Source organism: Columba livia, chromosome 2 (genome assembly GCF_036013475.1).
Source record: "Columba livia isolate bColLiv1 breed racing homer chromosome 2, bColLiv1.pat.W.v2, whole genome shotgun sequence".
Classification (NCBI taxonomy): domain Eukaryota; kingdom Metazoa; phylum Chordata; class Aves; order Columbiformes; family Columbidae; genus Columba; species Columba livia.
In genome coordinates, this window is record NC_088603.1 from 57,392,528 (window position 1) to 57,407,750 (window position 15,223).

Sequence of the window (15,223 nt, forward strand, 5' to 3'; positions counted from 1 at the left end):
TGTCATCATGCCTAAAATGAAGCAGACCTTTCAGGAGGCCTGTTTCTGAAGAGCTATTAAGCAAACGCAGTTTGTGCTAAAGGAAGATAAGGACGTCTTCTGAAGGAACCGGTTTGGTTAGTCATCTATCTTGCTGCTAAAGCTAGCATATCCCATTGATTTGAGTGATACAGGGATATCCAAATGCAAAAGTCAGCCCTGAGGACCATAATGGCATGTGCGACACTCCCTGAAAGTCTCTATAAATTAACAAATGAATTACAACGGACTACTCTGATTGTAAAGTCTCCAGGGCATTGATCTTGATTTCTTATTTATCTGCAAATCTCTTAATATACTCTGGATGAGAGAAACAACACACTTGTATTTACTACTATCACTTCTGTATGTAGTTTGCTCACCACATGCACATACTTTGCTGAGAAGCCAATCTCTTTTGTATTATTTTGCACACAGTCACGGTATTTTGCAGATTGCCCAAATTAAGGAGATGACTGCTGGCACTTTACCTTTCCTTCCCTGGTTATCAGAAATTGCCCTTAACGACGCGCTTTGTTTTTTTGTTTTCTTAATCATTCACACATTGAAGTACTGCAGTAAGAGCAGGTCTATACTCAAGACTACTTATTTAATTATATTATTTCACCAAATTGAACTGTATCAATACCTAAATTTCCATATCTCTTACTGCATTCACTGCTAAGGCTGCATAGATTTGTTTTAGTTTCCAAATCCGAAGAAAGTTCAGTCATTTACCAAGGAGAAAGAAAAATAAAAGGGTGCTTAGACAAGACCATAGATAATAAATAAATACCTACACACACATACACATATTTGCTCTGTCTCCACACAGAAAACTCCACTTGCATCAGTGATAGTGCAAACACAGGCATGACAAAACAGCGTAGCAGGAACACAGGTACTGTAAGAGACCTCCTTTGGCTGTGACCTGGTGACTGGCACCAGTCAGGCTGAGGACACTGCCAACTCCTCCACCAAGCTGCAGACGCCCCCGTGCTCACTCCCACCAGTGGGCAAATTTCACAGGGATCTTGTGCCAGATCTGTGCTCCCACAGAGCAGCGGCCAGGTTACATCGGAGAGCACCTGAAAAGGCACTGGATGCCTGCACATAACCAGATCAAGCCATACGCAGTCCACAAAGACCAGTCTACTTGTGCACGTCTATCACTAGTAAGTATGGAATAACATACAGTGCAGAACCTACAAAAAATGTAAAGGGCAGCAATGCACAATAGCAGTACACACACAGTCCACATGTAAACACTGCACAGGATATTAGATGGAGCTTTTTCATTTCACGAGAAAATGAATACTGCAACATCCTTAAGGAACTTAGTTTTCCTTTGTTTTCCAGAAAGCCAGGTAAGCTATCAGGTATTCAACGCCATTGCAGCCAACTTCTGCAGCTACCCCGAGCTGCCCAGCATGCTTGCGTACACGCTCCCAACACAGAGCAGCGTGCCACTATCCCACAATGGCTGCAGCTACAGATCAAAACTAGAGATATGAAACCAATATATAGCAACAAAAGGCAGTTCGCTTAACCATAGTGCTGTCACCAAGCACTGACACACAAAACTGGATGTGGGTCAAATGCATCCTGTGTAAGTGGCACTCCGGCTGTCACAGGTATTTATCTCAGGTACCACCAAGCAGGCCATTAATGAAAATCCGGATTAGTTCCACTGCAGTTAATCTGGGTCAACATCAGAGCAGGTAGATAGTCAGGTACTGATCCCAGTGAATGTACTTCTGTTTCCAGAAATGCCATTTGGTTCTGGAATATGCGCAATTAGGGCTTTTTTTGTATCTTAATGACTACAGTGTTATAACTAAACCAGTTTTCTCTCATCCATATTCAAAGAACTCATTGTAAAGTTTTGGGAAAAGGCACACTTGTATTTAAATTTCCATTCAAACCTTATGTTGATCAGATTTTATAGGTTGATTCTGACATTCTTCTAACAAAAACAACTTAAGCCTAGTTTGTTTTTTTTTTTTTTTTTAATTGAGGCATCTCCACTTTTTGGAGAAATTTTGAATTTGAAATGCGAAATTTTTAAAGTGTAATTCCATATGCAGTTTGAACTTCCAAAATCCACAGAATTTAGTCTTAAAACTCAAGTATGTTGCATATATTTATTATGGCATGTTTACTTCCAGAATTACCCTGAATTTTAATGCTGGATTCCATCACTTAAATGAGGAGGCACGTCCTCCACATACACATGCTTTGTTACCTGTTGGACCTATTGCTTCAAGCCAGTATCTCACAATTCTCAAATGCCGTTTCATTTTGTACCTCTGACTTATTTTCTTGCTTATCCTCAAGTGTGGGGAGAAACTAATAAAGATCAATCTATTGATTCATGCTTCTTGAAGAAATTCTTCTGCCCTCCTCTTGGTCACTGAGCCTCCAGCTCTCCTCAGAGCAACAATTACTTGCTAACAGAACATACTGAGAATAATCTCTATTGTGTTTATCACTCAGCTGTTATTTAGTAATCCTGAAATAACTGGCACCCTCTTATCAGAAACAGAATTAAACATTACAAACAAGTATTTCTCCTCACACTTTATATATGTTACAAGTCATGCGCACTTGAGACTGCATCTCAAAAGACTTTAAACACACCACAGCAGATACTGTCACCTTGCTTCTCATAATTTTCAAAGGGTGAGGGGAGAGAGAAAAAAAAAGAAAAGCAGGAAAGAAAAACTGCCCGTGTTACATCAACAACAGGTATGAACTTGATTTCTGGAACAAGAGAATCTCTCCACTCTTTGAAGGTTGTGCAACTAGTTCTCTCAGATGGGGTGTTTCTCCTTTTCAGGATGGTTTTACTGTCCACAGTCATGAAAGACTTCACTCAGTTGCTTTAAGCCATGCATCGGTCCTTCTAAAAATTCTCTTCTCCCGCTCTTTATTTAAAAAGAAAGAATGAAAGTAAAAAAAACCCACTTAAATCTGCATTTTTCCTGGCTGGCAGATTTCCAAGATAAAGAGGACTGCACTCTGCCTGGAACAGCAGCCGGGGCCTGCTCTCCAAATTCACAAAAGAGAACACCACACACAGAGAAAAAGTGACAGATCTGACCAGCCAGAAACGTTTTCTCACCCTCTAAACCAGTTTCTCAGGAAAACAAAACAAAACAAAAAATAAAATAAAATAAAGACAAACACAAAAAACAAACGAACAACAAACCAACCAAACAAAAAAACACACACACAACCACCCCAAACCACCAGCCCTATCAGACGACCGGGGCCGCAGACGCCCGCTCTGCGCCGTTCCCACGCACCGCCGTGCTGGGCGGTCACTGCGCGGGGTGACAGCGCCGGCGGAGTCGGGACGGCGGCTTCTTCACGCTGGGTCAGGCAGGAATAAATCGCTCCTGTTTTTAATAACAGGGGAACCAGAACCTACATGAAGTTTCCCCTCTTTACACGCATTCCCCTTCCCAGGTGTATACATATATATATATATATATATATACACGTATTTTATTTTTTTTTAACAGCACGAGCGGAGGTGTCCCGCTCAGAGCGCCAGGCGGGGGTTACCGGAGCGGCACTTACTAGGGGGCTGCGCGGCTTTTCGCCGCCGGTCTTCGCGCCGTCCCCGCCCGGCCGGGGAGAGAGCCGCGGCGAAAGACAGGACAAGGAGAGAACGGGAGGAAAGGATGAAGAAAAAGGCACGAAAGGAAAGAGGCACAACCGATGAGATGTGCCAAGGCTTATTCCCTTTATTTCCTCCACCCCCACAAAAGAAAATAAGCCTAGAATCAGGAAGCCAGAGCTGCGTGAGGGCTATACGTTTAGGGTTTTTCCCTTTCTCCTTTTATTTTTTTTTCATTTTTTCAAGGAAATAAGTAGTTGGGACTTTCCCTCCGCCGCTCCCCGCAGGAGGCCGCGGCGCGTCGGCGCCCGCGTCCCGGCTCCCACGGTCCCACGGGGCTCAGCCAGCAAAGCGGCGGCGGGACCCCCACAGCCCCCCTACCTTTCTTTTCCTCCACGACGGAGCAGAAGGCGACGCGCCCCAGAAGCAGCACCAGGACAGCGACCCCGCGGGGCCCGGCGGCGAGGGGGCTGCGGCTGCCCATGCTGCGGGACCACCGCTCCCTCAGAGGGGTGACGGGGTCGGACGGGGCAGACGCACAGGTTTCCACTGAGCCTCTCCTCTCCTCTCCTCTGCTGTGCTCTGCTCTTCTCCCGCGGCCGCGATCAGCTCCTCTCCGCCGCTCTGCCCTGCGCGGCTCCGCGCAGCATGCTGGAGGGCGGCCGTCGAGAGCTGCGCGCACACGTGCGTGCCCCGCTGCGGGCGGGCTGCCTTCCTCCTCCTCCTCCTCCTCCCTCTGCTCCTCCTGCTACAGGCGGCGGCGGGTGCGCAGGGGCTTGCGGAGCTGCTGGAGCCGGCTGCGGGACGGGGCGCGCCCGGCTGCGCTCTCGGCCCGGCCGCGGAGCGCAGGGGCTCCCTCTGGGGACGCCGAGGAGGAGGATGGGGCGGGAAGCAAGGAGAAGAGAGGAGGAGAAACCGGCGGCGCCTTCCCCGCCCAGGTGGGGAAGGGGAGGACCCGCCACCTGTCCCGGGATAGAGGGTGAGAGGAGGAGTGAGTGGGGAGAGGATAGTTTAGCTACCCCTCCTTGCTCGGGAGGGAGGAGGGGTGATGCTTCGCTTCCTGGCGGCTTCTGCCCGGCAGCTGCTGAAAGCATGAACATGTATTTGCTCTGCTGCTCGCAAAAAAGCGGCGTGGCCCTGGCACTGCCTCCGCCACTCCCCCCACCGCCCCGTGTCCCCTCCCGGGGGCCGGGCCTTCCCCCGGGAGGGGGCAGAGGCTGTGCGGGAGCGCGGGTGCCTCGGGGTGTTTTGCAGCAGAAACTCTGTCCCATCCCGTTTCCCAGGGTCCCTGAAGCTCCCAGGGAGGGGTGAACAGGCAACGAAGATAGAAACGTTTTCTCTGGAAGCATCAGCAGCGAGGCGGCTCCGGAGGTTAAATTTGCTCTCCAGGGGCGCATCTCCGGGTCTCTGGCCCTCGTTTCTGCTGCTCCGAAAGCTGAGGAGCCCAGTTGGCTTCTTTGTGAACAGTCCTGTTCTCCTTCTGGTCATTTTACCGCAGATGCTTGCAAGACCAGGTGTGCGTGTGAAATAAAACTGCACTGTTTCTACACATATTTTAGCACAAAGATAACAGAGTACATATCTGTACATACCGTTGCTAGTCTCCTGCACCAGCAGTGAGAAAGTGCTCCTTCTTCAACGTAACAAGTTACTTAATAAACACACAAGTGTTCTTGAGGATATTCTGAGGATGTCCAGGAACATCCACAGACATTAAGCAAAAAAATATGAGCATGGTGCTCCTTCCCCCTGCAACAGCTTTGCCCCCAAGAGGCAAACCCAAGCTATTCAGTATGCAGTAAAATATGGTTACAATCGCTGTTTTTAACAGGCTGCTCCTCTGGAAAGTGGGAGGAAGCACTGTCTTGTCACTCAGACATGTAAATAGGACATAGAAGTGTCAGTTGTCAGGGTTGGAATCTCACCGAGTAAATCATGATTCAACACTCAGACTTGTTAAACGCTGGTGGTAATTTCTTCATAAAACTTTTGTGAAGACTTGGGTCATGCAGTCAAAGAAGCCTTAAAACTGTTATGATTAATTGGGAAATCCAAAACTGAATGTAACATCTGTAATGCCATGAGGTTTGCGAGATTACGTGCTAAATGCTAGTGTCTATCACAGGGTGCTGGAACACAATGGATTGCAAAATAGCCACTGAGTGTATCTTGACTTTCCTCTGTGATGCATGTCCTCTGAGAGATGCATTACTTTACTTCTACCAGTCAACTTCCTCTGTACAATCTTTTTCTGATAGTTTAACTAGTTACTGTCCTAACTAGGAGAGAAAACCACCATCCCATTTACTTATCCTAGCACAAATCCCTATGCCTGACCACATGCCTTTAGCCATGTATCATCCCGCCATGCCTGTAATCATTAATTGGGTCACAAGTCAGCTTTTGCATGCTACAGCCGACATTCTGGTTTGCTTATATTTTGTAAATAATGTGAAAGATGTACTTTGAACCAAACTCAGACATTACTAACATCCATCGTTGTAACTGAGGGTAGAATCTTAGCTTACAATACAATATTAATGCAGTTTGCTTCAAAGATGCTCATACAATGCAACTTCATAAATATTATCTGTATATGATTAATTTTCACTTATTTAAACAAATAGGAGGATCTTTAAAAATGAGAGAACCAGAAAAAAAAAATCAGCTTATAGGGAGGGAAGATTTGCAAGGCATCCTCAGCCCACACTGATTATGGCATCTTACATTATGAGACAGGAAGTACAATTAAGACAACCAAGAAATTAACCTTAAATCAGTTCTGTAGATAAATACTAAATAAAACCATGCGCCCCTAGACAGGCATGTTGAGCATCGACCTTTTAAAATCTAGAAAAAGAAAGGATTCAAGTTCACAACTGCAAAACAAAATAAACATAGGAAAAAAACCCAAACCAAAACAAAAAAAAACCCAAACAAAACACAACTAAAAAATCACAACCAAATGAAAAAAAAAAAAAAAAACTAACCCCAAAACAAACCACCACATCTTTGGCAAATGAACTTGTTGGAGAAACTTGTCCAAGACCTGTCCTAACATGCTAAAGAACAAATACTCACTTTGCAGAATTTTTCATGCAATTGTGATTCTACCTGCTATACTGCGAAGAAACATCAGACTTGTTTCAACTCCCATCATGTACTGTCCTTACATAAATGCACATTAAACTAAGTATTAAATCGTAACTAAACCCTTCATTCCTGACATGATGGGCAAAGGAAGACGAGGCAAATTCCCATTTAAATTTGCTTTCCCACACTGCAGATATGCACTACAGGAGACTCTGAGCTGCTGCTGGCAGTGCAGTACTGCTGAAGGGGCTGTGCAGCAAGCTGCCATGAATTCCGTCCTCCCACCTTTTTGAGCACAAATGTGTTACTTTCATGGCATCTGTGATCTACTTGCCAAGGTCATGAGATACATAAAGAGACTCTAAGACTGAGGTTTGAGATGCTTATGATCACAGGCAGGGCTTTCAGGCCTTTTTACACAACTGAAAAATTTCTGAGACACTTTCAGTTCAAACGTGACATTTTCCTTAAGCAGCTGGTCACATACGCAGTGACTGCCCTTGGTATAACTCCTTTGAGTTGAATTTTGCCAAGGGCATGCAATATTCATATTGCAAAACTTTTATTACCAGCTGCATGTGTGCACGGATCAAAGGTTCAGGACAAAGGCCAACCTTTTGACCACCATTTTTTAAATTGATGGTTCATAGTGAGAATATCGCACTAAATGCAACATCTTGCTTCAGCTTTCTTTTGACTTGCTTTATAGTATGTATGCATCTCCTGTCTTCTGTATATTAAGCATAAACATGTTGACCTATGAAGTAAAGTCCATTTAAGTTGGTAGTTCCCTCATATGAGTATTCTACTGGATGGCAGAACTGAACTGCAATTGCTCACCACCGCTTGCCTGCTCTGCTGAACTTGTTACTTTGCCCCACATAGAGAGAAGGAACTAATAGAGGATGAATAGATGACTGCCCTATCAGTGGAAAAATCAGGATTAATTCTCCTATGTCTTCCACATACCCTCAAAACAGAATAGAATCTCAAAATCTTTTCAAGAGTAAAGAAATCCCTGCTGCCGGGTCCTTTCCTTGAAAAAGCAAGGGAAAAAAAAAAACCAACAAACAACAAGGTTTGGTTTTCATTATGCACTAAGAAGTGGGTCAGCATTTGCCCCTCCAAAAAAATTAACCAGCAACTATTACTCGATGGCAGCACAGCTCTTCTCTGTATGTTGCAAAAGGGATTTGAAAAGGGCAGGCTTTTTACTGGAAGAGAAGAAATTATGTAGAGCTGAATTAGCAGGGTTTTACAATCTGGCTTTCTCAGATTTCATTTGCATGGTGTTTGAGATTACGGACATTGCAGTTTGCATTATAGTTTGTATTGTATGACTCCTCGCTGCTGTTTTAAAGCAGAGACTGAGGTAATAATTCACGGAGCTTTATGACACTTTGCATGTTGAAAATATTGCACAAACATTAACTAATTTATCTTCGCAAATCTTCTGTAAAGCAGGTTAGTAGCCATCATTTCCGTTTTATATATGTAGAATGTAGTGGCAGAGCTAGCGTTATCACTCAAGAGCTATTTGCTCTAAACATTGTATCATGCCACATCTACAGAGTGTCCCTTATGAAAATGTACGTATTTTTACACACCGGTTTCTCTCTCTCCTCTTAACACTGTTTGTATAACAGCACTTAGAAAGAACAAGACCAACACACACATGGTTGCTGGAATTAAACCTTAATTATACTAAATTGCACAGTCAGTAGATTTCAACATGTGACCATGGTTTTATCTCAGGAGTTCTTTTTATGTCCAGGTTTCGTTTGTCATCTCAGTCACAAAGTTCAGTGCTGCATTTTTCAGGGAAGCTTCACTTAACTCAGAAACAGACTGCTAAAATGTTTTAGACTCTAATAGGGATTTGCAGCATCAGCTTATTCACAAAAGAAAGTAGGCAGCAAGAAAATAAATATAAAAATAAAACCTGTGTGGCTGTTCTGGGTTTTAGTACCCAAAGATCTTATTGCCAGTCATTGCACAGGAGAAAGTGCTAGCTATTTATTCTCTGAACTATGGCTTCTCTTTGAGAAGACCTCCAATTTTTGTCCAGTACAAAGCAGAAAACAAAAAAACAAAAATAATTTTGTTTGTTTTGATTAACATCTAACATAATTACAAGAAACAAAAAAGGGTACAGCAAATTCTTTCAATATTGGAGAGAAACACTACAATTCATAACATAAACTGAACGATGTTATCAGGATATCATGGGAATAACTGTACCATATTGACAAAAGTATGTAGTTTTAATTCCCATATAGTTATTATTTCCCCTCTTGCAAAATCTCTGCTGAACTGTTGGGGAATATGGCATTTATATTGCCATCTAATAGACCATTTCCAAGAGTATGATACATTTCCTGCTCAACAGGAAATGTTGAGGCTGTAGGGGCTACGGTGGTTTTTCACATACTTTCACAAGAAATCCTGAAATTAAGCATTTCTTACTGCGTTCTTACCTAAGTTTTACAGTTTATATGGGTAAGGATATAAAGACTTATAATGTGATGGAATGAGGTATGTTATATACAAAATATATGTCACTAAACAGTCCAGTAGCTTCCTACATAGAGAGAAGCTTCTGCCTGATTTCTGCAATTTGTTAGGGTGACATGCTGAATTTACACATACTCTTTTGCTCAAACAGAAATCATACATCTCTACATAATTGCAGCAAATACAGTTTGAACATGCTGTCAATAAATCAGATGTCAGTAGAAGCAAACCTAACATCACCAGATCACACCACATAGTTTTTCAAGATGGGTTACTAGTAATGCTATGTCTCTGGTTGTAAACACTAATATTTCAAATTGCATTACTCTCACTGTCTGTTCTGTACAATGAAAGGAGCTTTATACCTTTGCTTGCCTAATTCCTGACCTGCTGAATAGGCTGTCATAGACCACATATGTCCACAGTGGCAAACAGAAAGGGACAAAAAGCCACAAGCACATGCCCCAAACTTCACCTTAGGAAAAATGCCATAAAGATGAGCTTGGGTGTGGTGGTCGGCTGGGGCTGGTTGTGCTTATCCTCACCCTTCCCTTCCTTTGATCTATCTCTGCCCAATTCCCACCCAAAGTTCAATACCATGTGCAAATATAGCAAGAAGCTGCTCAAAATACTGTCTCCTCAGGTGTTTGTAGTGCTGCGAAATCTATGGGCAAAGAGAGAGTGAGGAAAGCTGATAGCCCTGAGTCAATGCACAAAGAATGTGAGTTGCATCAAGGGTGCGGCTAAGGGGGTTTCAGCCATCTCCTGCTGTTTGCATCCAAAGCGGACACAGATAGGAATGATAAGAGATTACAACACCCTGATTCTCCTAAACAACTGCAGCTACCAGTCCTTATTTGGGCTAGTGAATATAAAAGAAGTCAGCCTTTCCTTATATACACTCCTTATTTTGCATTATGGAGGTATCTCTGTCTTAACTCACTTTTTTACATCAACTCCTAAATGTTACTCAAATTAAAACAACTACATGCAGAGGTTGACTATACAAGTCATTCAACATTTTCAGGGTCATTCTCCAGCATGTAAATGAATTCCCACAGAGCAGCCTGGGTCCACCAAAATGTTAAACTCCACCTCCAGACTGGTGTGGTTGCATCCAAACTACCTCCCAGGAGCAAACCTTGACCTCTCAAACCGTGTTTGCGAGAACACTAGCATCCTAGCCTGGGACTGTTAGTACAAATGAATAGCACAGATGATCTAGCATAGTGTGCAGGGAACACTCCCTGCATAATTGACCAATATGAACATGGTCATACCTATTTCCTAACATTTCAAAGTCAGCAGTTCTGTTTCTTACTCATCTCAGCATGCACACATTTAATAATGAGAATATCTCAGTAGGAAATTTTCCTTTCTAGCCAAAAAAAAGCAAAGGTGATCATCAGTTCTTTTCTCCCAGCTCTGTAGGACAATAAGTACCCTAACAATTATAGACACTTCCTTGTTTGTTGCTTCTCTATGACTCCAGAGATATGTCATTGAAATAATTACCTTACATTTTCCATGTGAAAACTTGGCCCAGTAGCAAAGCTGTCACTGAAGAGAATGGGAAATTAATTTTTGTGTCATGTAAGTTGAGGTTGTGTCTCCAAAGCATTTTAGCTGCAGAAGAGATGGTCTTTTTTATTTAAAGCAAAATAAATCATCATGTTTAAAAAAATCTATTACATTTTATTCAGCACTGCATAACTAAATAATAAAGACGCATGTGGCAAAGGCTGGGCAATTCGATATGATTAGTCTAACCTATCTCCCAGAGACATTGCCACTATGCAGAAACAAATTCTATAAGACATGGCCAGACAACCAGTTGCCTTTTTCACTTTATCATATCTTTACATTCCAAAATCCTTCTCAAGTAGATGTTTTCTGCACCATGTTGGAGACCGTCACCAAATATGACTTCGCAGAAGAGGAGGTTCTGGAGACCAGAGAGGTCTTCCAGTGTCTGACTTCCCAGCAATGGCATCTTTATTTTCCAATGAGGAGGAGCCAATGTAAATGCCCCTGAGGATGGCCTTACAGCAATTTGATCAGTGTAGTAATGTGCAGTTTTAAAAACTGAGATTTGGGCAAGTAATGTGGTGCTGGAGGATTGGATTTGTAGAGCATAACAGGTGGTACAGAGGAGCAAAATAGCTGGTACAGAGGCCCTGACATCCTCACTGCACGCATTTCTGGGTGTTTTAGTTCAGACTGCTTCTCATGTGAACCTATGGAATGAATGCCCATTTCTGGTTGAAGTGTGCTATGTGTGGCCCTGGAGCACATTTTCCAATTCAGCTGAATCTGGAAGAAACACAACTTGTGCACCCCAAACCATGTCATGAAGGGAATCAACTTTGAAAGCACACTCCCAATCCATATCAAAATGCTTCTAAAAATGGGTTTTGTTTACCATCTTCCTTATTTCCCTTTCTCTTGTTTTGTCTTTGCTGGTACCCTTGACTGCAATCCACTGGTACACAGGGCAGAAGCCAGGGCTGGCCACTGCATCCTTAGAAATTTGGTACTGCTGCTGGATTGAGGGAAAATTAGCTAATCCACAAGCCCAGTAATCAAGGGCTGACATGATGTTTAAGCTGCTGTCAAACCATGGCTACTAAGAGTGGTTTATAGGGGTCACCTGAATGCCCTGAGCTTTTTCTTCCTTCCTGTTTGCAACATGGTCCCCAGCACACCTCAGGATATCTGTTTGATCTCAACTCCCTGGTATTCACTTGAGCTCCCAGCAGCTTTGATGGCAGTACTCTCTTTCTTTTCAGACAGATGAGCAATTCTCTGAGCATTTCAGTAAACCTTCCAGAGGCAATTAAGATATAGCTGTCTCCACAGCTTCCTCTTCTCCAAACTCAGGTTCAGACCTTGAAATCCCAATGTGATTTGCCACCAAGAGGATGCGAACCTCTAATCAGTTCCATGTGTACGCTCCAACCTCCATGGGACACCCCCAGCTACCAGTGTGTGATATCCTACATTGCTGGTAAGAACACAATATCCTGGTGTAATAGAAAGCATACCATAAACCAGCCCAGGGATATATGAGAATAAAGCGACCAGTCTCCTGTCATTTTTTTTTTTCTTAAATGGATCAGATTGGGTAGGCTACTTCACACTCTCAATCACCCCATCTTCATAACTAGCTTCTCAACTACAAGCTCCTCATCATTTGATTTTATGCATTACTTCCTTTCCCAGCCACTTCTGCAGATCTAGAGACCCAACTCATTTAAAAAATGAGACCCAGCGCAAGAGCATTAACTCCTTCAGAGCCGCTTCCTTCCTGACCTCACTGCTTATTTGACTGTAAAAGAACTGATGCTGCAGTTTTCAAAGAGGCAAGCAAGGACCACAATTTCTATTCCCAGTCTGTGGGAGTGGGAAAGCGACTTAGACATAAATACATGCAATTTGATACTTTAAGTGTATTTTAAACCAGGTCCTTTTCCTTTTAAACTAATTTCCTCCAAAGACAGAAATTTATCATCTCAAGCTTCCTCAAGGTTTTATCTATTTAAACTTCAGTAATCTTCTTCTTTTGTGTATTCATGCTACATTACCTAGCCCTCACTCACCCAGCAAGGTCATGCAAACCAATACTTTGGCTTTTCTGGTTTATTTGGGTGAATGAGTGCTTTTTCATTATGTGCCTTGCCTAATCTATTAATTTGAGATGAGGGTCTTGTGGGAATTGCAGATGAGTCTGCAAATGGCTGAGTATTTTAAAATCTTGCCTGTTCTTTGTATGATCACAGCAGAAGGAAAACAAATGCCCGTGTCTCTCAGAAGTGGAACTACTGGAGTCCATTTAAAAAAAAAAAAAGAAAAAATGTCACTTTTCTCTTTTTGTTGCCTGTCATCTGCAATAACCCCCTGTGCCCTGCAACACCAGCTGGATTAGAGGCAGCCGGTATGGAGATGTATGCATGTTAATTGGCCATGTGGGCTGCGGGCGACAGAACAGATAGCTGCTGAGGGTGCAACCTCTTGGCTCTACCTACCACCAGGTTTCACAGGGCTTGCGAGGTCCTCACTCTTCTGTGGAACTTTGTTAAAATTAGTTAACAGGGATGGGGACTGATAGATGGAGTAACTGCATGAATCTAAGTGACCGCTTAAAAATCGGGAGCTGGCAAGAAGGTTCGATTGCCTGACTTTAAACAGATAAAATGTACCCTTAATATCCCTGCTAGCACCTCAGTAATAATGGCAGGTTTAGAGAGTGCAACTCCATGACCTTATTTGAATTGGAGCACACTCTAGTATGCCTGAACCCTCTCTCAAGGCTTTTTTTTTAAGTTTAAAGAGACGATATCAGGACATCAGTGTGGTCCAAAGTTACCAAAGTTCTTATGGCTAATGGGAGAGGCATACACACTGCACGATCCTGATGTTTGTCATTCACAGATCTGATCTTGACCTTTGTTTTTATCTCTGCATCTCACCCCTGAAGCTAACATAAAATGCAACAGAAGCCAAGCCTACTTGAACAAGCCCACACAGAAGTCAAAGGACTTCCCTACAGAGTTGGCTGCCGGCTCACAGGGACTTCCCTTGGGAAAGGAAACTACGGAGGTCGTGTTTCAGTTGCAGTTTCTCAAGAACCAGAAGACTGACCATACATGAATGCCAGGCTTTTGTGAGTAGAGAGAAGATGCCAAAGAAAAAAGAAGAATTACAATACAAAAGTCTCAAAAACACAAGTGAAAGCTTGTCACTGCCTTTCTGGAAGACCTCTGCGTCTCACAAGTTCAAAAAGGAAAAAAATCCTAAAGGAGTTAAATTTCTCTGTGTGGCCTGAAAAATTAGATGCTCAAGTAGGAGCCAGGGCTTCTAAGCTGTAAGTCTGTCTGAGCCCAACCTGCTCTGTAAAATACGGGTAACAAATAGCACAAGTAGCTAGATAATTTTTAAGAATAACAACTCAGTAACTAGATCGTGCTTTACTGCCAGGGCAGGATTTAGGAATGATAAATATTCTTAAAATCTTGACCTTTCACCATGATTTTGGTTTGGTATATCTGAGAGGGTGTTTGCTGTTAGGCAACCGCTGCACTCTCATTTCTTAAGTGAAGCTTAATCCCTGAAATAGAAAGATGGCAAAGTCCATGAGGTACAGCATTGGCATTGCTGCTCTTTTCAGTATTACTGATGTGGTGAGGCATGCTGTATGAATCAAGCCAGTCCAGTAAAGAGTCCTTACCCTTGGCTAGTTAACCACTACATCAATATGAACATCTGACACTTCATTTTCTAGGAAGGATTAAAACTGGCTAAAAGAGCTTGGGGAGGCCCTTCCTTTGTATGTGTGGGATGGGTGGGGAGAACAGAGGCTGTGAGCAACAAACTCCATGGTTTCAGCTGGTATAGATGCTTCAACCCTCCTCTTTAGCTTGGGATGTGGAGCCCACTTACACTTATTCAAAGCCCAGTCTAAGAGGGCAATGAACTCAGATGGGTTTTGCTGTGTAATGGTTGTGTATGTGCCTATAGGCAGGTCAAAAGTGGACAAATAATTCACTGTCATTAGTAATCAAAGTGGAATGATGTATTTGCTTTCTTTCCATAAAAAAAAAAAATAAATCCAGCCTGAGTACTTTTAATAGCAGCATTTCTCTAGGAAAGGCATTTGTTTACTTTAGTGCCCATAAAATTTGTCAGAACAACAGTCTGGGAAACAGAAAGCCTTGTCTTATTCACGGAACAAGTATAACAAGTCCTGCAAGCTGTCTTCCAATGTTTCACCAATATGACTCTACTCAAAGCCAGCAGATTAGACTTCATATTCAACACAACACAGATCTTTCCTTTAAGTCTAAGAAATAAATCCTGCAATGTCTTTATAAAAATAAATAAATCCTGCAATGTCTTTATAAATCTGGGTTTAACACAGAAAACTACCTCCCACCCTAACAGCAACAGCATTGCTATGGGCACAAGTTTTGTTGG

General features: G+C 42.9%; 1 protein-coding gene across 1 annotated transcript in view; it reads right to left on the reverse strand.

The window, feature by feature from the left end:
* The window catches only part of EGFR (epidermal growth factor receptor), a 163,075-nt gene extending 158,342 nt beyond the window's left edge, over positions 1 to 4,733 (reverse strand). The window contains exon 1 of the mRNA XM_065052104.1: positions 4,025 to 4,733. Coding sequence (XP_064908176.1) covers positions 4,025 to 4,127 — 103 coding nt within the window. The 5' untranslated portion in view covers positions 4,128 to 4,733. The remainder of the gene's footprint in view (positions 1 to 4,024) is intronic.
* Between the last annotated feature and the right edge of the window lie 10,490 nt (positions 4,734 to 15,223).